Source organism: Oncorhynchus gorbuscha, linkage group LG19 (genome assembly GCF_021184085.1).
Source record: "Oncorhynchus gorbuscha isolate QuinsamMale2020 ecotype Even-year linkage group LG19, OgorEven_v1.0, whole genome shotgun sequence".
Taxonomy (NCBI): domain Eukaryota; kingdom Metazoa; phylum Chordata; class Actinopteri; order Salmoniformes; family Salmonidae; genus Oncorhynchus; species Oncorhynchus gorbuscha.
In genome coordinates this window covers 23,419,720-23,441,821 of record NC_060191.1, presented here as the reverse complement: position 1 = coordinate 23,441,821, position 22,102 = coordinate 23,419,720, and the positions used below count along the sequence as shown (strand labels likewise).

Below are 22,102 nucleotides of genomic sequence, written 5' to 3'. Positions count from 1 at the left end.
AACATCGCGAGACTTGCAGGAACGCTTGCGAAACTGGTCAAGCAGACCAGGCCGCGGTTTGGGGTTCGAGAAGTGAAACATTCTTCCTTAGTTGTTAATTTTTCGAAATCTGAAGTCACAGCCTAGATTCGATCCAATTCCTTAATTGAACATGTTATTACTCAGACCTCGTGAAAGTGACAAACTGACTCGTTTTCATTTTCGTCAAAAATAAGATTTCGGGGGGTGCCTTTGACGGCGTGCACATGCGCAATTATGCGCGAGACAACCGTTAAGACTCGATGACGTATTTCTGCGCATGAGCTTAGCTAGCTGACGTGATCGGGGATTTCTAGTGGAGAAGCAGTTTCTGCCCATCTTCCTACTGTACTGTCTTTGGGCGAAGTGCTTCATTCTGACGTTTGGCGTTTCCTTTTTGAGATAGAACCCACCTCTTCCTGTCGGTGTCAGACTAGTAACTTCACCATATTTAGTTGGTCAGAGCCCCACAGAGTTGAGCACAGGCAACTGGGATGAAAATCTTAGCCATATCGACGAATGCAACCGGGAGTTGACAGCCTAGAAACAGCGAGACTGGCCGCTGTTGGAGAGTGACATCAGTGGAAACTAGGCGGCACATCAAAACGGGTGCAAGCTCCCTATCGACAGCAGACTTTGAGTGATAAGTAGCTGTCTATTGTCGGATGAGAATTCTAACTAGTAGTCGTAGGTAGCTAGATGGCTAGCTAGCTAATTATCGCCAACTACCAAGCCTTAAACTCGATATCTTCTGGACGTAAAACTGAACTGATCAGATTTTTATTCAGCAAACTGATAATAAACTAAACAGCCCAGTGAATCTGCAATTATGATATCTTGACATTGTCTGTTAGCTATGCTTGTCTCAATCCATTTGCTAATCTAGCATCTAGCTAGTTTATCGTCGTCGTTGAGGCTCGAGCAAGTATCGCCGTGGCAGTGAATTCCGATTGGATACCTTGATCGACTTGCAGACACCGAGACACGGAAGACCCTCATCCAAAGGGACTGGAAAAGGGGCCCGTTTGACAGTGAGCATAGAAGAGAATTCGGGGAAACCCGTAACTACTCTGTTGCATCGCCTGTGCGGTGTTGAGAACTGCCGATAAACTAGATTGAACCAAGGAAGAGTTCCTGACATTTGACATCTGTGATCCGGGGAGTGAACCGGGCAGGGACCTCATGAATGGAAATCGGAACGACAGGTAAATATGCTGTCATTGCTCATATCATGCCAAAATGATTTACTAAATTGTTGCATGTTTCCCAACACTGACATTGCAACAAAAGCAAAAAAACAAAAAAAAGTTATTTGATTGCTAGTTAGCCAGCCCATGTGAGTAAATGTTTTTGTTGGTCCATGTCAATTTCCTTAAGACACAACGCCGACCCACAGGTGTTGGTTGAGGTGTCTCGTTCGTGGCTAGCTGCTTTTAACTACGCTAATATTTACACTCTATAATTGCTAGTAATTAGCTTGCAAAAAAACAGAATAGTCCGCTGGAAGCCAGAAGTTAAATAAAATGTAATTTCAATTTACCCTGCCGATTGTCCTTATGCAGGGGGGGAAATTCAGGAAAAAAATAACGAAAATAACACATTTAAACATACTTTCCTAACTTGGGTCTGTTTTCTGCTGGCTTCATGTTAAAATAAGTCCTGCACGTGTGCCTTATGTGGACAAAATAGGAATACTTTTGGGGGGGGCTTTTATGTTGACGTGAGGTAAGCGGGTCTACAACCTACGTTTTGGAAAGTCTGTTTAATAATATAATATATGCCATTTAGCAGACGCTTTTATCCAAAGCGACTTACAGTCATGTGTGCATACATTCTACGTATGGGTGGTCCCGGGGATCGAACCCACTACCCTGGCGTTACAAGCGCCATGCTCTACCAACTGAGCTACAGAAGGACCACATTACATTATTATTAACCCGATCTTTTAGATATTAATACGATTCCCCATCATAATGACCAACCCTCCTGCCCACAGGCACAGTAAGTTGAAATGGAATTGTATTTAACTTCTGGCTTCCCACAGGGACTGTTTTTGTGCAACCCAATACAATTGAAAGCAACGCTAGTGTATGTAAATAGACCCGCTTTTAATTTATGAATGGCCACCAACTACTTTTTGTCTAACTGTAACTAGGGGACTTCCTCAACAGTTGTCTGTTGGCCATGTGTGAGTCACAGGTGAAATGTCATTCTATGCACACACCATGTGGGAGTACAGTGTCTTTGAAGTCCTGTAAAGTTGGGTTAGTCATAAGTGGAGGAATGCCATGAAATATAGACTTAACAAAAGTTTTGTCGTCATATTTCACACTTCAGCCTTTATGGGCATGTTCCTACTCATGACACTCAGTTGTTAGTCATAGAAAAGTCCACATGGTTATGTATGATGAAATGTTCAGCACACAGGTGATTGGTGGCATCTTAATTGGGGAGAACAGACTTGTGGTAATGAGTGGAGTAGTATCAAACACATGGTCTCCCACTGGACATTATTACTAGTTCTCCCCTCAGCAGCTTTCTGTGGTTCAGCAATAGGCTCATCTTGTTTGTTTCCGCAATGCTGTTTATCAGAGGTCAGTAGGGCCCTAAGAATCAGTTACGGAACCCAGCAATGCCCAAGTTAATTGTAAAACTTGTATTTTCTTTCAACGGTACAAGAATGACCCTGTTTGCTTTTTTATCTGTATTTTTGCCAGGTAAGTTGACAGAAGTCTCATTTACAGCAATGACCTGGGGAATAGTTACAGGGGATGAATGAACCAATTGTGAACTGGGGATGGTTAGGTGACCGTAATGAGGGCCAGATTGGGAAGTTAGTCAGGACAACTGGGTTAACACCCTTACAAGTGCCATGGGATCTTTAATGACCACAGAGAGTCAGGACACCTGCTTAATGTCCCATCTGAAAGATGGCACCCTAAACAGGGTGAAATCTCCAATCACTGCCCTGGGGCATTGGGATATTTGCTTTAGGCCAGAGGAAAGGGTGCCTCCTACTGGCTCTCCAACACCACTCCCAGCAGCATTTGGTCTCCCATCCAGAGACTGACCAGGACTTTCCCTGCTTAGCTTCAGAAGCAAGCCAGCAGTGAGATGCAGGGTGGTATGTTGCTGGCATACATGCATACTGTGTGTGGGTGCGCATATATGTGTAACGGCTAGCTTAGTTAGCGGTGGTGCGTGTTTCAATCGGTGACGTCACTTGCTCTGAGACCTTGAAGTAGTGGTTCCCCTTGCTCTGCAAGGGCCACGGCTTTTGTGGAGCGATGGGTAACGATGCTTCGTGGGTGATTGTTGATGTGCGCAGAGGGTCCCTGGTTCGCGCCCGGGTATGGGCGAGGGGACGGTCTAAAGTTATACTGTTACATATGTCTAGTCTACCGTTTGTGATAATACTAATGTTAAACGTATGTAAGTCGCTCTGGATAAGAGCGTCTGCTAAATGACTTAAATGTAAATGTAATGTATGCTGGCAGATGGAAAGGCTATCCCAAAAAACGTCTCAACTAAATGTTAATTACAAAGTAGCCTGTGCTTACCTGACAGAATTATATCATTATTTGCATCAATCCAGTGACAATTTGTTTAGCTAACTCTGCTTGCACATTAGCGCAACAGAAACCCCGCAAGCCAAACAACTGTCTCAAGCTGGTGCACACTTGCATTATAGGGTAACTACAGCAACATTTCTTAGACCCCCCGGACCTCAAAAGTGGTCTCCTGATGTTTGAGCATTGTTGTGGACTTAGAACATACACTTATGTTTTTTTTTCTATTAGTAATGTTTGATTTAGATTTTATAGGGTCCTAATTCAGGAGAGGCAAAATTACGGACTACTTTTTCCTTATTCAAAGCATTTCAGTTTGAATCGTCAGTGGGACTGCACGGTCATGTTTTCTCATGAATAGACTGCAAAACAGTGGTGATGTGTAGGCTCGGCCTAAATCAAAAGGGAAAGCATCCATAATAGAGGAGACCCTGTATAACCTAGATGGTTGCCTAGGTCAGACTGTTCCTCCTTGCCTTTTTACAATGACAGCCAGGGAAACCGTTTTTACAGTTTGCATTGTCTGTAGTCGTAACGGAAACTTTCCACTTCTCCTGCAACAATACCCAAGCAGGTAGACCCAGTGAGTGACACCTGATACGGCGAGCTATATTAATTCCCTCCAGAGGAGGTCCCCCCTGGCAACTGACCTCCAAGCCTCCTCAGGTTGTAGCGTTTTTAAAAGGGGGATAACTGGGCCATGTTCATTATGCACCAAACGGTAGACTGCGGGTATAACAGGGTGGGGACTATCTGGACTTCTACTGATAAGAAACGCTAATTTTTGCTTTTCTGTTTCAAAACATTTTGCTACAGTGTGCCCTAAAAGACAAACCTGAACAGGGCAGGTGTTTTCTGTCCGTCAGCTGCGTACCCATGAGGGGGAACAGAACAGTGGGCTTGATTCCTCACTGAATGATTGAAAGGGGGCCCTCGTTGCTAAGAAGAGTGTGGCGTGAGAAAATGCTAATTGATTGCCTGGCCTGCTTATTAAAGCACGGTTCATTCCAACGGTAGTCTGGCAGCATGCAACGTTTGTGCCGTTTGAGAAACAGACCAGATTAGCTAGTGCTCATAGGATATGACTTGAGCTTTTAAACCTTAATGGTCACATCCATCACACAGTACATGTTGTAGCTCTGTCTGTATGGTATTTGGCAACACATGATCATAGAATGTTGTTCATATGAGGTTGGATATTACACTGAACAACAATAGAAATGCAACATGTAAAGTGTTGGTCCCATGTTTTATGTGTTGAAATAAAATATCCCAGAAATATTTAATACGCACACAAAAAGCTAATTTCTCTCAAATTTTGTGCACATATTTGTTTACATCCCTGTTAGTGAGCATTTCTCCTTTGCCAAGATAATCCATGCACCTGACAGTTGTGGCATATCAAGAAGCTGATTAAACAGCATGATCATTACACAGGTGCACCTTGTGCCTGGGACAATAAAAGGCCACTCTAAAATGAGTAGTTTCGTCACACAACACAATGCCACAGATGTCTCATGTTTTGAGGGAGTGTGCAATTGGCATGCTGACTGCCAGAATGTCCACCAGAGCTGTTTCCAGGGAATTTAATGTTAATTTCTCTACCATAAGCTGCCTCCAGTCGGTTTTAGAGAATGCGTCAGTTTTAGAGAATGCATCAGTATGTCCAAACTGCCTCACAAACGCAGTCCATGTGAATGGTGTCGAGTAGGCGAGTGGTTTGCTGATGTCAACGTTGTGAACATGGTGAGATTATGGTATGGGCAGCCATAAGCTACAGCCAACGAATACTATTGCGTTTTATCGATGGCAGTTTGAATGCACAAAAATACCGTAACGAGATCCTGAGGCGGTTTGTTTTTCTTCCCAATTTTTTGTTGTTGTTCCATTTGTGCCAAATGTTGTATATTTTTGTTCAGTAAAAGTATGTGATGTTAAGATGAGTTCTACTGTCAGTTGGGGTTTTGGGTGTGTAACCTAGCACGCTTAATAGTGCATGAGAAGTGCAGCTGCTTCCTGTTGTAATGGATACGCTCGTGACATACACAGACTCATCTGCACACACCTGTGTGGGGGCTTACCGAAAGAAAAATGGACACCACACAGGCAGTACAGGCACACACAGGCAGTATAGGTGGACCCCCCCCCCCCCCCCAACTATCAAGGGGGGTTCTTCTAGGTAAATGTGGTTGAGGTACTTACAGTTTGTTAGCAGAAGCTATGTTTGAATAGGCATATATGGTAGTTTTCTTTGTCTTTCTGATTCACACCCTCCCGCTTTCTGTTCTCCTTCCTCTTGTTCTTCCCGCTCTTTGTTTCACCTAACCCCTCGCCCGCCTCTGTAGCTCCTCACTTTATTTGAGTAAAAAAGGCGGGAAAACGATAACCCCCTTTGATTTTCAAATCCTTGTCCAAAGCTAGCCCATTTGGGACACATTGTGAGGGGGTCAATCTTGTGATGTTGACTATCAGCTAGAATATTACATTTTTTGAGTAGTATTCCTTAGGCACCAACCGGAAGAAACCGGAAGAAAACAGACTAACAGGGAGGGACAACCTGGAGTTGTCCTATGAGGAAATACTCCATTTCTCTTTCCGTCACAAAGCGTTTTCCATTGTGTGCCCTAATGAACACGACCCTGCTGAGCCTGTGATCGTTAGGATCTTGCAGCCTGTGTCCCCATAACCTAGTAAGGAATGTTATTTTTCACTTCTAAGTGAATTAAATTAAAACAGCCCATGCATGTGTGCTAGATTGAGAAGCATCTCTGTCTGTGTCGACCTTCACACGTTGTGAGTGTGGCTAGTATTGAACTAATGTGGGTGGGCTTTGTGTGAGAGCTGGAGGGGGAGGGAGATACATGAGTGGGAGAGCCAGAGAGAGTGATTCAGGGAAGGAGGGAGAGCGCGTGGGGATAGATGGAGAGGACTGACTGAGTCAGTAGGAGGGCCCAGTAGGAGTGGGCTGTAAAGGCTGGGGGATGTCTGTTTCAGCTCTGTGGGATGAGGAGGAGGCCTGGATTGGGCACTCGTCTCTCCTTCCTGAGCTCTGTGTTTAGTGAGGACCATTTAGCCTAAATCTATGCGGGGGAACAACACAGAGTGGCACAGTGCAGGAGGGTTGGGGGGGTTCAGACAGGAAGTGAGGGACCCAGGGCTGATGTGAGGGGAGTGTCTTAAGGGGGTAACAACTTGTTTTGTGTGGAAACTGAGGGAGAGAAGACAGAGCCTGACATTGTTGAAAGTGAGAAATTATCCCAGTATTTTTATTTTTTGTGTGTGCCGTCTTGAAACAACACATCTGATTGGCTGGCACTAGTAGGTATGTTTTATATCACCGACTGACTTCATTGAGATGAGCCCACAAACCATCAACCTGCGTTTTAAACCATTTCACCTGCGTTTTAAGTTTTTCGCTTCCACAGAGTGATCAGGGGCCTGCAACTGTAGTTTTCCATCACAGAAAATATATTAGTGCAACCCATTTGGCAGAAAATAGCATCACTTTCAGAAGTGCAACAATGCATGGCCGTTATATTTCTAATGTTCATCATGGAAAGAATGTAGCCCGCTGCAATTTACCAGAGAAAAGCAGCTAAACATCAGTCAGAGCGCTGTCAGCTGACAGAATGCCCTTTCATGAGTTCTCATCTGAGTGGAGAAGTGCAACTGAAGCACAAAATGAGTCTAATGCCCAGCAGAAACTCCAAAAAGAAGCATTTTAGATCTGCGTATACAAAACACACTAAGAGATTTGTTCTGCGTTTAAAAAATATTTTTTTGTCATTACAAACACACAATTCTGCATTAACGTGACCCCTGGCCTAACGCCAGTCCATATCTCTCCCTCCTTCCTAGTCCTAATCACAGAGTCGGAGGTTCTCCCTGACCACTAAACATGTTTTATTGTCCCCTCCGCTAGTACCCTGATGTTCCGACCAGGCTAACAGAGCTAGCTCATTCACGTGTTGGTGTGTGTGTATCCGCTCTCGGTCCAGCCTTCCTTGTGTGTGTCTCCCCCCCCCCCTCTTCCATCCTCTGGGTACTTCATGTTGCCTCTCCCTCCTTGGTCTCCCTGTACAGCTTGTGTTTGTTTGTGGAGTGAGTGGCTCCGGTCGGTGCCCGACACTCTCTGAGCACTGAGGTAGATGGGACAAGTGACAGAGCGGGGGAATAAACTAGTTGTTTGACACGCATCGGTCCCTCCCAGCCCGCGGCGCTCTGTCACTGTGTGCGTCCGTCCGTCCTCGTGTGCCTGGGCCCGCTGCCTGCTGTGACTGACGCCTTTGTGCCCCTCCGCATCGGAGCACTCGCCCTGTTCTCACAGCCCAGGCCTTCCGGATTAGACATACAACAGCTGTATTGTGTGTGTGTGTGTGTGTGTGTGTGTGTGTGGGTCTACCCTGCGTCTGTGTGACTACGTTTTCAGCCAATCATTGTGGAAGGCAGCGGGACTGAGGAAGGGAGAGCCCAGACTTGATGTGTAATGGTATCTAGGCCATGTTCATTAGGGCACACCATTGCAATATGTTTTAAGAGTTTCTTGTTGGAGTTGATTGAGTTCAGGTAGTAGAATGCATCTCTGTTTTAAGTCTGTTTCGGGGTGTTTGCATCCATTCCATGCCTACTGAACATGACGCCAGTCAGTGGAGGTATCCGCTGCTTTTCAGGGATGTGGTTACTCTTTTCTCTCCTAGCCTGTGATAATATAGCCTAGTAATTTTTCTCCTCACAACATTAAACAGCGTCCAGTCTATGAGCGTAGCAAGCTGGGGTCGCCTGAGTTCGAACGCCGGCTTGCTCATAAGACACTTAAATGAAATAAATGATGGAACAATTGCACTAAGCCAACCTTGTCGAGTTTATCACTTGGGTCCCATTTTGGCACATCCACTTCTGTTACAGTTTGACTGAGAAATTGTCATTACAAGGTCAGTTCTGTGATGCCTCCTTATCTCTCCACATACCCACTGACTTGTTCTTTCTAATATCAGGGACGTATTCATTAGGCATCAAACTGAAGAAAGCGGTCAGAAACAGTTCATCCCAGTTCTTCCCTATCTGACCTTGTCCAATAACGCTAGTTTTTGTTTTCTGTTGTACACTGTTTTCCTACGGTATGCCCTAACGAATACTACCCAGTTTACTGCCCCTGTTAGTTGGTGTCTGTACTGTAGTCCGTAACATCCGGTCAGGAAACAAAACGAGACAAAGCGTTGAAAGTACCTACAATTTTTCTGTTTGGGAAAACACGTTCTTCCATTTACGACTCTTCTGACCCCCCCCCCCACACACACACACTTTCAGAGTAAACACATGAGGGGGAGGTTTCCTTGAACCTGCTCCCTCTCACCGCTAAATGACGCAGACCACAAGCCTTTGATGCCTCCACATGGGCTTTTGAGTAGGCCATCTCTCATTGTCAGCAATCTCGTTATGGGAAGGTCACAGGTCATGGTATTCCAGGATAGTTGAGTACCAATCATTATGTTGTGCATTTTAGGCATCAACTTTGTTGTTTTGTAGACTTCAACATTTTTGGTTGATCCATTGCTGTGTATCTCGGGTCAATGAGGTCATATGAGCAGTTTGTTCAGCTTCACACCCCTTTGTTTGTGTGTGTGTTCCACTGAGCCATTGGTCTCTGCTGTGTTGCTTGCTTGGTACTGAGCATGCCTTATATGGGCAGTGGGTGACCTGAGGACAGGGCCAGCTCGGGGCCACTGGGGCCGACACAGTGTCAGAGAAACCTCAGACTAGCCTTTTACGGCGGAAATTTCAGAGCGCCAACTGTAGTACTCGATAAAACTCAAACGTTCATTAAAACACACATGCAAGGTACTCAATTAAAGCTACACTCGTTGTGAATCTAGCCAACATGTCAGATTTGTAAAATGCTGTTCGGTGAAAGCATGAGAAGCTATTATCTGATAGCATGCACCCCCCCCCCCCCCCCCCCCCGAAATACCTGAACGAGACCTAAACAAAAGAATTAGCGGTAGCCGGCGCTACACAAAACGCAGAAATAAAATATAAAACATTCATTACCTTTGACGAGCTTCTTTGTTGGCACTCCTATATGTCCCATAAACATCACAATTGGGTCTTTTTCCCGATTTTAAATCCGTCATTGTATACCAAAAATGTCCATTTATGAAGGCCATCTGATCCAGGAAAATTCACCTTTACAAGACGTAACGTCATTTTTTTTAATTGAAAAGGTTGCCTATAAACTTTTACAAATCACTTCAAACTACTTTTGTAAACCAACCTTAGGTATTAATAAACGTTAATAATCGATAAAATTGATCACGGGGCGATCTGTATTCGATAGCAGCAAGTCTTGAAATCATCGTCCATTTTTTCACTTTCATAACTTCCTCGGTGTACCCCAAGACAGGAAGTGCCTATACGTCATCCCACCAAGGATAAACAAGCAATGAAATGCCGTGTGGAAGCTGTAGTCATTGTAAACGGGACTCCATCTATTTTCTCTTGCCATAGACAATACAAAGACTGGCAGATTAATATTTTTTGGGTGTTTTTTTGTGAACAGTTTTCCTTGGGATTTTTACTCCTAAACACGTTCTGTTATAGCCACAGACATGATTTAACCAGTTTTAGAGACTTCGGAGTGTTTTCTATCCACATATACTAATCATATGCATATACTATATTCCTGGCATGAGTAGCAGGACGTTGAAATGTTGTGCGGATTTTAACAAAAAGCTGCGACAATTCGCAGCATCCCTAACAGGCTAGTGTAGTCAGCTCCCCCCTCTACTTACCTCCCTGCCCTGGCCCCCCTCCACGACGTTCCCCTCTACAGTTCCCAGGGGTGTGCTTGTACTTGTTTTGTCTGCAAGGGGCTCAAATAGTTTAGAAGGGGGGAGAATTGAGAGATACTAGGCCGTGTGTGTGCTTGAGAAGCATTCTGAATGATCAGTGACAGAGAAAATAGGCTAACATGCCTTGGAAGGGATTTTTGCGCTGAGGCTTTTTGCGATCGAGTTTAGTTCTGCACACGAGTGTGTTTTGAATCCATTTCTTTGAATGTCTGAGGGTGAAATGGCCAGGAGGGTTAGGTTTAATAACCGGAAGCTTGGAAATGTTGAGTAGTTTCTGCCAAGTTTTTATTTTTATTTTGCAGTGTTCTGAATTTCTGATCCGCAGTTTGTGGGTGTGTGTTATGCTTTACTCTCTGTGGCCTTGGTGTTTCTTTGTCTCGCTCGCTACATGGTGGGATGATGATGCTGCAGCTGCTTTCCTGTGTGTATGGTTGGTCGAGCTTGCTTGCGCGTTTCGGTAAAGGCCTGTCAGAAGGCACTTGTGCGTGCGTATCTGTAAGACGGCATCAAATTGTATTTGTCACATGCGCCGACTACAACAGGGGACCTTACCATGAAATGCTTACACACACACACACATCAGTTGTGTGTGTGTGTGTGAAAAGAACCATCAGGACTAGGAGAAAAGTGTTTTGTGTTAAATGTATATATTTTTATATAGAATGCCTGGATGGTCCTCTTCCTGTGTTTCTTTCTGCATTTCTCTCTCTGCGTTGTCCCACTGACTCATGCAGCAGGGAGGCTAGTAGTACACTATGCGTGCCTGAGAGTAATACCAGCCCTCCCTGCCCATTCCCCCAGCCATCCTACTCCTCCCTCTCCTCCTGCTTGGCTTACTCACCCCCACCACAGCACAGGAAAAGCAATCTGTGTGTCAGAGAGCGCCTGTGTCTCTCTGTTTGTCTGAGACCTGCACTGGTCTCCCCTCGGCCCCCTGGATCATTTCCATCACAAAAGGGCTGGTGTGTGTCCGTGGGACAGTTATGGCTGGAATTCCAGACTTCTCTCTCCCCGGTTCTCTGCTGTCATTGTGACCCACCGAGGCCTGGCCTTAGCCTACACCCAACCTGCATCTGCCACCCCTGTACACCCACCCCTCAAGGTCCACCAGGCGAGAGAAACGGACGGGGAGAGAACCATGAACGCTCCAGCTTCTGGAAGACAGCCCTAAACAAACATTTCTACTCATGCCCTTAGGCCATAAGCTGGCAGCACCTGAGAGAGGGTTCTGTTATGGTTTTTATTCCACCCCCCCCCCCTGTGCTGGGGCTTCGAATGAACTGACACCCACTCGTATGCTGACACCCACTCGCATGCTGACACCCACTCATCATGACTCAATAGGAGGTGAATCATTCATAGCCCTGACACTCATTTATTAATGACACGTTGGGGCAGTTTGGTTTTGGCGGTGGAGAGTACCAGAGAGAGGCTGAGGGGGAAACTCCCATGGTTTACTTTCTGCTTGTCGTCTTAAGTTGCGAGATGGAGATGCGAGTGTTGAATAGGGGTGATGAGGATATGTATGTGGGACAAACATTTAAATGCAGCATGCATCAATTTCACCAAATTTTTATTGATGAAAAAAAATAACGGCGCTAAGGAAATCAGTTATTTGAAATCAATTCATTAGGCCCTAATCTAGGATTTCACATGACTGGGCAAGGGTGCAGCCCACAAAGGGGCTTTATTACAGACAGAAATACTCCTCAGTTTCATCAGCTGTCCGGGTGGCTGGTTACTTACAATCACGTAGGTGAAGAAGCTGGATGTGGAGGTCCTGGGTTACACTTGGTCTGCAATTGTAAGGCCAGTTGGCTGTACAGCCAAATTCTCTAAAACTATGTTGGAGGAGGCTAATGGTAATTGAATGTTAATTTCTCTATCTGGCAACAGCTCTGGTGGACATTCCTGCAGTCAGCATGCCAATTGCACGCTCCCTCAACATCTGTGGCATTGTGTTGTGTGACAAAACTGCACATTTCAGAGTGGCCTTTTATTGTCCCCAGCACCAGGTGCACCTGTGTAATGAAGCCATTTAATCAGCTCCTTGACATGCCACACCTGTCAAGTGGATACATTCTTTTGGCAAAGGAGAAATGCTCAATAACAAGAATGTTTTCAAAAATGCTTTTTGTGCATCTGGAAAATGTCTGGTATCTTTGTATTTCAGCTCATGAAACATGGTACCAACACTTTACATGTTCCCTTTGATATTTTTGTTCAGTGTAGTTTAGGATGAGAAAACAGCATACTGAACACAGTTGTTAGACTGAGTGTTACGCAATAGTTCAGCATCTCACGTAGGCCATCTGAACAACAATGTCAGCAAATGATCAGCTAAATCAGCACAACGCTTCAAAAGGCAATATATATATATATATATATATTTTTTTTTCTTCTACATCAGCTGCTCCTGATGTTGATGGGCGGGCCACGAGATGGAAGACCCAAAATGGCACTGGGATGAGTGTGGCACATCGGGGTGTTTTTAAAATAACTCTTGTCTATTGGGTTAAAGTGACTCCTGTGTAAGACATCCTGTGCCTGGGGGTGGCAATGTGTGGGACGCACCGCTGTACACACACACACACGTGTCTGGGTGTTTTGTTTCTGTTGGGTTTAATTTTTCATAGTGAAACCAAACCTTTATTCCCCCCCATAGTATTCCTCGCTGTGTCTGTACTTTCTAAAGTGGTTCCTTCCAGTAGGTTCTTTCAGCCAACATCTCTATCTTCTTGACACACAGGCAGCAGGTGATTGAGACTTTACTTTTTGTCAAAAGGGCCACTACAAAGCTAATTTTAGCAATTTACTAATCTAAGCCTGTTCCTCCAAGAACTGGTCTGTTGTAATGGATATGGGATGATTGTTCCCCTTTTCCATTCTCTCTCCCCTCCCATCTCTAGGAGCCGTTGGAGCCCAGCCCCTGTTCACTGTGCCACGACGGCCTGGCTATGGCACCATGGGAAAGCCCATCAAGCTGCTGGCCAACTGCTTCCAGGTGGATATCCCCAAGATAGACGTCTACCTCTATGAGGTGGACATCAAGCCCGAGAAGTGCCCGCGCCGCGTCAACAGGTACGCTTAGAATAATGGAGTCTGCCTTTTGCTAGGATCTCCAAGATGTTTCACATGGTATCAGATTAGGGGTTGTTCATGTGGTTGTTGAAGTGTGACTAGAGGTAATTTCATTTTTTATTCGACTTGTGTTTTATTTATTATTATTACTTTAAACACTAATTACAGAGCCACGTATGGGCAGATAAAGAGCCGCATGCGGCTCCAGAGCCACAGGTTGCAGACCATTGGACAAGTCAAAAGAGGTCAACTTGTTTTGGTTTTGTGTTCTGTAGGGAGGTGGTGGACTCCATGGTGCAGCACTTCAAGGTTACCATCTTTGGGGATCGTCGGCCAGTCTACGATGGGAAGAGGAGCTTGTACACAGCCAACCCGCTGCCTGTGGCAACCGCAGGGGTAAGATGGGTGTAGACTGACACCCAGCCACACACACACAGTCAAACCTACCTGGGGCTCCCACAAGACTGAAAACACACTCTCACTCACGCTCCCACACTTCTTGATCTGTTAATGCACGCACACACATCTCTTAACCCCCCCCAACCCCCACACACTCACAGGTGGATCTGGATGTCACTCTACCGGGTGAAGGGGGCAAGGACCGGCCCTTTAAGGTCTCAATCAAGTTTGTGTCTCTGGTGAGCTGGCACATGCTGCACGAGGTGCTAACCGGCCGCAGCGTGCCTGAGCCCCTGGAGCTGGACAAGCCCATCAGCACCAACCCAGTACACGCTGTGGACGTGGTGCTGCGACACCTGCCCTCCATGAAGTGAGTTAGACAGTCGCGCCCAAGTGGTTATAATACGGAATGTTATAACTATGTGATTGGGTTAATTATTTGATAAACAGGATGCATGCATTTCTGAAAAGTTGAGCATGTATTCCTGGAATCCTCAGCAAACTGATTTAAAAGCAAACGACCCAACTCTTCTACACGTTTTTTGTTTTTTACTTTTGAGGCAGATTTATTTACTGAAGATGTAGGTCTAATAAACACATATGGTATTTAATTTGCTGGCCTGGGAGACTTGATTTTATTCCAAGATCATTTCTTAATGACAAATAAAGTACTGAATTTCAGTGAGGACTCACTTCCGCTTAGTGCCACATTGGTAATGAAACGCGTGAATGTATGCCCTTGCCAATCAAAATGTGGTTGTTTTTATGGCCTGACGATAATCAGTCAGGAAATCAAGTTTATAGAGACTACCTAGGCCTTCATACCTGACTTCACTCAAAGCCTCCTCCACTCAAAAGCAATGCGGAATCAGCGTGCCTACCAAAACTAAGTCTTAAATAAAACCAACTGCCATAAGGCTGTTTGCTATAGCTTCAGGCTACTGCATTGACAGAATGTGTCCAAGGACTTTCTAGGAAACTCAAATGTTGTTATTAATTAGTCTTGGCCGCTCAGTGATGGAATGTCGATAAGGTCGTGTGGAGTTTTCACCCTCTCGTTTCATTGATGTTCTGTGTCAATTGAAAAATAGATTGTTGTCAGACTGTCACTGTGCAAAGCGCTATTTGACCAAGATTCTGGTCCAGGTTGTGGAAACTAACTTCCCCATTTTCCTGTCTGTCCCCCCTTCTATCTCTCTTTCCTTATTTTGTTTCTCTTCTCTCACTCTTCTCTCCCCCCCCCCCACTATCTCTCTATTTCGCCTCCCCCTCTCCAGGTACACTCCAGTGGGCCGCTCCTTCTTCTCAGCCCCAGAGGGCTACGACCATCCCCTGGGAGGGGGGAGAGAGGTGTGGTTTGGTTTCCACCAGTCTGTACGCCCCGCCATGTGGAAGATGATGCTCAATATTGACGGTGAGGACGACGCACATCACGTTGCCACCAATCCTAACCGTAGCTATTAGGGGAATGAAATAATCATCTGGGGCCATATGGATCAGAGTAGGAGTTGTTATCTAGGATCAAGTCCCCCTGTCCATGTAATCTTATTCAATGTGATCTAAAGGGCTAAACTGATCTTATATCATCACTCCTACTCTGAGAGGCTTTATGAACACAGGTCCCGAACCTGTATCAGTGTTTGTGGGGCAACTTTGACCTAATATGGGAGGACTCCATAGTGGGTGTTGTGCCGCATGCTGGCAACAGGGTGGTTTGGAAGGATGGTTCTGGTTATAGGTGGGTGGGCTGGCCATAGCCTTTGTAGACTGTGGATTGGGTGTGTGTGTGTGTGTGTGTGTGTGTGTGTGTGTGTGTGTGTGTGTGGTGTGTGTGTGTGTGTGTGTGTGTGTGTGTGTGTGTGTGTGGGGGGGGGTGTGTCTCTTGCTTTGTGAGAACTGCCTAGGCGGTTGCTGTGGAGACGGAGGTGCATGGATCTGAGGGGCGCTTTGTGTTTGGGAGCGATTTTGGTGGGCTGCTTTTGTTTTGGGGAGTGCTTGACTGCTCTCTCTGCCTTAGTGCCTCTCTCTCAGGCGGTTTTCCCGCTCTCCCTCTCTCGCAAATCATTTGGCTTCGTCTAGCCCATCGCCCATTCGCCACCAAAAGGCAGAAAAAGTCCAGCTGTCTGCAAATTATTCTCTTTTTCATTAGTCATTGTGAGGAGAATAGGCCCTAAAAAGAGCGCGAAAGCAAATGGGCGCCAATGTTCTGTTTTATCTCACCAGGGGACATTATATACAAACACACCCACCCACACACACCCTAGCTGAAGATACAGCAACACAGAGAAAGTGTGTGTTTGTAAGCAAAAAAAATAAAATAATGGGTGCTATTTAAAACCCTTTAATTTTCATACTCCCAAGACGAGAGTATCAGCACTATCACAAGCATCAAAACATACATGAAATTTCTGATGTAATTTCCTGTTTATGGGGATGACAACCCTACCGTCTCCGAGGAGAGTGACCGTCACCTGCACTCCACATCATTTCTAATCGCATGTATGCGCCGATCGTCGCTGTCAGATGTGGCCCTGACGTCAGCCCAGTATCAGTGAAGCATCTGTTTCCTCTCTACTCATCTCTCCATTCAGGTGGAAAAAGCATTAGGGCCTTCATCTAGGGGCCAGCTTCCTCTAACGGCACATAAAACCAGAGGGATGTTGGATGTTCCTCCTAGGTTTTATTTCATGTTTGAGAGCCATGTTGGCATGTCACTTCCCTGAGGTACTTAGGTGGTGTCCCTGGCTATGAAGCAGGCCTTGTGCTGCTGTACTTGGTCTGAGATATAAGCCTAAATAGCAAAAAATGATGATGGCTGATAATTGATGACAAATGGCTGTTTCTGGCGTGATGTACAGTTGAAGTCGGAAGTTTACATACACTTCGTTTGGAGTGATTAACTTGTTTTGCAACCACTCCACAAATTCCTTGTTAACAAACAATAGTCTGTTGTGACATGCACAAAGTAGATGTTCTAAGTAATTTTTCCAACAATTGTTTACAGACAGATTATTTCACTTATAATTCACTGTATCACAATTCCAGTGGGTCAGACGTTTACATACACTAAGTTGACTGTGCCTTTAAACAGCTTGGAAAATTCCAGAAAATTATGTCATGGCTTTAGAAGCTTCTGATAGCCTAATTGACATATTTGAGTCAATTGGAGGTGTACCTCTGGATGTACACTGCTACACAAAATAAAGGGAACACTAAAATAACACCTCCTAGATCTGAATGAATGAAATATTCTTATTAAATAATTTTTTCTTTACATAGTTGAATGTGCTGACAACAAAATCACACACAAATTATCAATGGAAATCAAATTTATCAACCCATGGAGGTCTGGATTTGGAGTCACACTCAAAATGAGTGGAAAACCACACTCTAGGCTGATCCAACTTTGATGTAATGTCCTTAAAACAAGTCAAAATGAGGCTCAGTAGTGTGTGTGGCCTCCATGTGCCTGTATGACCTCCCTACAATGCCTGGGCATGCTACTGATGAGGTGGTGGATGGTCTCTTGAGGGATCTCCTCCCAGACCTGGACTAAAGCATCCGCCAACTCCTGAACAGTCTGTGGTGCAACGTGGCATTGGTGGATGGAGCGAGACATGATGTCCCAGATGTGCTCAATTGGATTCAGGTCTGGGGAACGGGCGGGCCAGTCCATAGCATCAATGCCTTCCTCTTGCAGGAACTGCTGACACACTCCAGCCACATGAGGTCTAGCATTGTCTTGCATTAGGAGGAACCCAGGGCCAACTGCACCAGCATATGGTCTCACAAGGGGTCTGAGGATCTCATCTCGGTACCTAATGGCAGTCAGGCTACCTCTGGCGAGCACATGGAGGGCTGTGTGGCCCCCAAAGAAATGCCACCCCACACCATGACTGACCCACCGCCAAACCGGTCATGCTGGAGGATGTTGCCGTGGAGAACGTTCTGCTGCCTCCGTCTCCAGACTCTGTCACGTCTGTCACATGTGCTCGGTGTGAACCTGCTTTCATCTGTGAAGAGCACAGGGTGCCAGTGGCGGATTTGCCAATCTTGGTGTTCTCTGGCAAATGCCAAACGTCCTGCACGGTGTTGGGCTGTAAGCACAACCCCCACCTGTGGATGTCGACCCTCATACCACCCTCACGTAGTCTGTTTCTGACAGTTTGAGCAGACACATGCACATTTGTGGCCTGCTGGAGGTAATTCTGCAGGGCTCTGTCAGTGCTCCTCCTGCTCCTCCTTGCACAAAGGCGGAGGTAGCGGTCCTGCTGCTGGGTTGTTGCCCTCCTACGGCCTCCTCCACGTCTCCTGATAGCGCCTCCGTGCTCTGGACACTACGCTGACAGACACAGCAAACCTTCTTGCCACAGCTCGCATTGATGTGCCATCCTGGATGAGCTGCACTACCTGAGATACTTGTGTGGGTTGTAGACTCCGTCTTATGCTACCACTAGAGTGAAAGCACCGCCAGCATTCAAAAGTGACCAAAACATCAGCCAGGAAGCATGGGAACTGAGAAGTGGTCTGTGGTCACCACCTGCAGAACCACTCCTTTATTGGGGGTTTCTTGCTAATTGCCTATAATTTCCACCTGTTGTCTATTCCATTTGCACAACAGCATGTGAAATGTATTGTCAATCAGTGTTGGTTCCTAAGTGGACAGTTTGATTTCACAGAAGTGTGATTGACTTGGAGTTACATTTGTGTTGTTTAAGTGTTCCCTTTATTTTTTTGAGCAGTGTATTTCAAGGCCTACCTTCAAACGCAGTGCCTCTTTGCTTGACATCAAGGAAAAATCAGCCAAGACCTCCACAAGGTCCTCCACATCTGGTTCATCCTTGAGAGCAATTTTCAAACGCCTGAGGGTACCATGTCCATCTGTACAAACGATAGTACACAAGTATAAACACCATGGGACCACACAGCCATCATACCATTCAGGAAGAAGACTCGTTCTGTCTCCTAGAGATGAACGTACTTTGGTGCGAAAAGTGCAAATCAATCCCAGAACAGCAAAGGACCTTTTTGAAGATGAAAGGTTGCTCAGCAAGGAAGAAGCCACTGCTCCAAAACCGCCACAAAAAAAGCCAGACCATGGTTTGCAACTGCACATGTGGACAAAGATTGTACTTTTTGGAGAAATGTCCTCTGGTCTGATGAAACAAAAATAGAACTGTTTGGCCATAATGACCGTCATTATGTTTTGAGGAAAAGGGGGAGGCTTGCAATCTGAAGAACACCATCCCAACCGTGATGCACGGGGGTGGCAGCATCATGTTGTGGGGGTGCTTGGCTGCTCAAGGGACTGGTGCACTTCACAAAAGAGATGGCATCATGAGGAAGTAAAATTGTGGATATATTGAAGCAACACCTCAAGACATCAGCCAGGAAGTTATAGCTTGGTCGCAAATGGGTCTTCGAAATGGATAATAACCCCAAGCATACTTCCACAGTTGTGGCAAAAAACAGGGACAGCAAAGTCAAAGTATTAGAGTGGCCATCACAAAGCCCTGACCTCAATCTTATAGAAATGTTGTGGGCAGAACTGAAAAAGCGTGTGCGAGCAAAGACTCGGTTGCACCAGCTCTGTCAGGAGCAATGGGCCATAATTCACCCAACTTATTGTGGGAAGCTTATGGAAGGCTACCCAAAACGTTTGACCCAAGTTAAACAATTTAAAGGCAGTGCTACCAAATACTTATTGAGTGTATGTAAACTTCTGACCCACTGAGAATGTGATGAACGAAATAAAAGCTGAAATAAATAATTCTCTCTCCTATTATTCTGACATTTCACATTCTTAAAATAAAGTGGTGATCCTAACTGACCTAAGACAGGGAATTTTTACTAGGATTAAATTTCAAGGATTGTGAAACTGAGTTTAAATGTATTTGGCTACGGTGTATGTAAACTTCCTACTTCAACTGTATTTGACAGGTCAAGATCAATTCACATTTTGCATCTACAGTAAATAGCTAGTGAGATTACTCTCGGTTTTGGCAGGTAGTGCCAGTGATGGGTAAATTTGAATGAGTGGGATCGAGTCTTGTTTTTGATGGCCCTGTCTGTCCTGCAGTGTCTGCCACGGCCTTCTACAAAGCCCAGCCAGTGATCCAGTTCATGTGTGAGGTCCTGGACATCCACAACATAGACGAGCAGCCCCGACCTCTCACAGACTCCCACCGGGTCAAATTCACCAAAGAAATCAAAGGTAGTGTTTTTTTGTGCGTTTTGTCTGTGTGCGTGAATGCGGATGTAAACTAGGATTTGGGGGTGCCTTTGTACACAAGTTTGTGTTATTCCCACGTCCCTGAGGTCATAAAAGCGGTCACTGTCCTGTCCAGGTCTGAAGGTGGAGGTCACACATTGTGGCACCATGCGGAGGAAGTACCGTGTTTGCAATGTGACCCGTCGGCCCGCCAGCCATCAAACGTGAGTCAAGAGCACCCCAGAGAGATGGTGGTTTGGGACTAGACGTAGATGAGGTAGAGTGGGACTAGGGGGAGAGTGGGAGACGGGCATGGAGCCTGGGGTGTGGTTGTATGTGTGGGGCGGGGTGTGATGGGATGAGAGCGGAGCATGCACTTAAATGTAGGATGACCAATTCACAAGAATTCACCCGAACCACAAAATGTCTGAGTCGTCAGGTCCTTGTCTCGAGGTCAATGGGTGTTAGTCACCGTTGGCCAATATGCTATTACATGCAGCTGTTTATCTACTGCTTTGTTTTCCACTATTTACTGATGCTCAATGTTTTGATAGCTTTGTGAGACCATTTCTGTATCTTCACTGTATTAACTATGAAATTGAAGACTCGAGCTGTTGAAAACCTTGTCTTTTAACAGTCATATATAGTCTACATAGACCCAGACAAGCCCCTCTTGCACAGCTCCTTTCAATGTCAAAGATGTTCTTAACCCTTGCCGTTCCATCGACCTGTTGTGGTCAGGTTCCCTCTGCAGCTGGAGAATGGTCAAACGGTGGAGCGCACGGTGGCCCAGTACTTCAGAGAGAAGTACAGCCTGCAGCTCAAGTATCCCCACCTGCCCTGCCTCCAGGTGGGGCAGGAGCAGAAGCACACCTACCTGCCCCTGGAGGTGAGAAACATTCAATCCAGTTGCTTTCTGTACTTGAGAAGGAAATCCCTGCGTATATAATATACTCAATGTTTTTTTTTTGTGTGTCCCTGCAGGTGTGTAACATAGTAGCAGGGCAGCGCTGCATCAAGAAACTGACAGATAATCAGACGTCCACTATGATCAAAGCCACGGCTCGCTCTGCACCTGACAGACAGGAGGAGATCAGCCGACTGGTGAGTCAGTGGTGTCGCCTGGTGGCACGGAGGCTTATTTATTTTTATACAACAGGTGGGTCTAATCCTGGATGCTGATTGGTTAACCCCATTCCAGGCGTTGTCTATTCCACAAGTTAACACCGGCTAAACCTATAAAGTTGAAATGCCTATTTTCCTTTGTTCCATGTGACTTGCGTAATCCACTGTCTCGTCAGTTCCGCCTCCACTATTAAAAAGCATCTAGACATTATATCCCATTTTCTTTTGGACTAGCATTTAGTTCTCAACAATGGAGATTTGTAATAACCTTTGTCTCTCTCCAACATTTGCAACATTGTTTCAATATTGAAATTCGATCTCCAGTTGTCCTTTGGTAATGAACGTGTCAGGGCGAGACAGGCTTGGCAACTTTTCTCAGCCAGTCGAAATCATGAATCCGCATCGTTTTTATGGATATATATATACAGTACCAGTCAAAAGTTTGGACACCTACTCATTCAAGGGGTTTTTCTTTATTTTGACTATTTTCTACATTGTATAAATAATAGTGAAGACATTCAAACTTTGAAATGACACATGGAATCATGTAGTAACCAAAAAAGTGTTAAACAAATCAAAACATTCTTTAAGGTAGCCACCCTTTGCCTTGATGACAGCTTTGCACACTCTTGGCATTCTCTCAACCAGCTTCATGAGGTTTTCATCTGGAATGCTTTTCCAGCAGTCTACAAGGAGTTCCCACATATGCTGAGCGTTTGTTAGCTGCTTTTCCTTCTCTCTGCGGTCCAACTCATCCCAAACCATCTCAATTGGGTTACGGTCGGGAGATTGTGGAGGCCAGGTCATCTGAAACACTCCATCACTCACCATCCTGGTCAAATAGCCCTTAC

The 22,102-nt window shown here is 45.5% G+C and overlaps 1 protein-coding gene across 2 annotated transcripts in view; it reads left to right on the top strand.

Moving 5' to 3' along the window:
* Positions 1-152: 152 nt before the first annotated feature.
* LOC124005429 (protein argonaute-3) overlaps positions 153-22,102 on the top strand; it is a 42,560-nt gene continuing 20,610 nt past the window's right edge. The window contains exons 1-9 of one of the 2 annotated variants that reach the window (XM_046314692.1): positions 153-1,223; positions 13,345-13,516; positions 13,792-13,912; positions 14,077-14,285; positions 15,193-15,329; positions 19,995-20,129; positions 20,263-20,350; positions 20,868-21,015; positions 21,111-21,230. In XM_046314692.1, coding sequence (XP_046170648.1) covers positions 1,205-1,223; positions 13,345-13,516; positions 13,792-13,912; positions 14,077-14,285; positions 15,193-15,329; positions 19,995-20,129; positions 20,263-20,350; positions 20,868-21,015; positions 21,111-21,230 — 1,149 coding nt within the window. In that variant the 5' untranslated portion in view covers positions 153-1,204. The remainder of the gene's footprint in view (positions 1,224-13,344; positions 13,517-13,791; positions 13,913-14,076; positions 14,286-15,192; positions 15,330-19,994; positions 20,130-20,262; positions 20,351-20,867; positions 21,016-21,110; positions 21,231-22,102) is intronic. The other variant, XM_046314691.1, reaches the window with a different exon arrangement.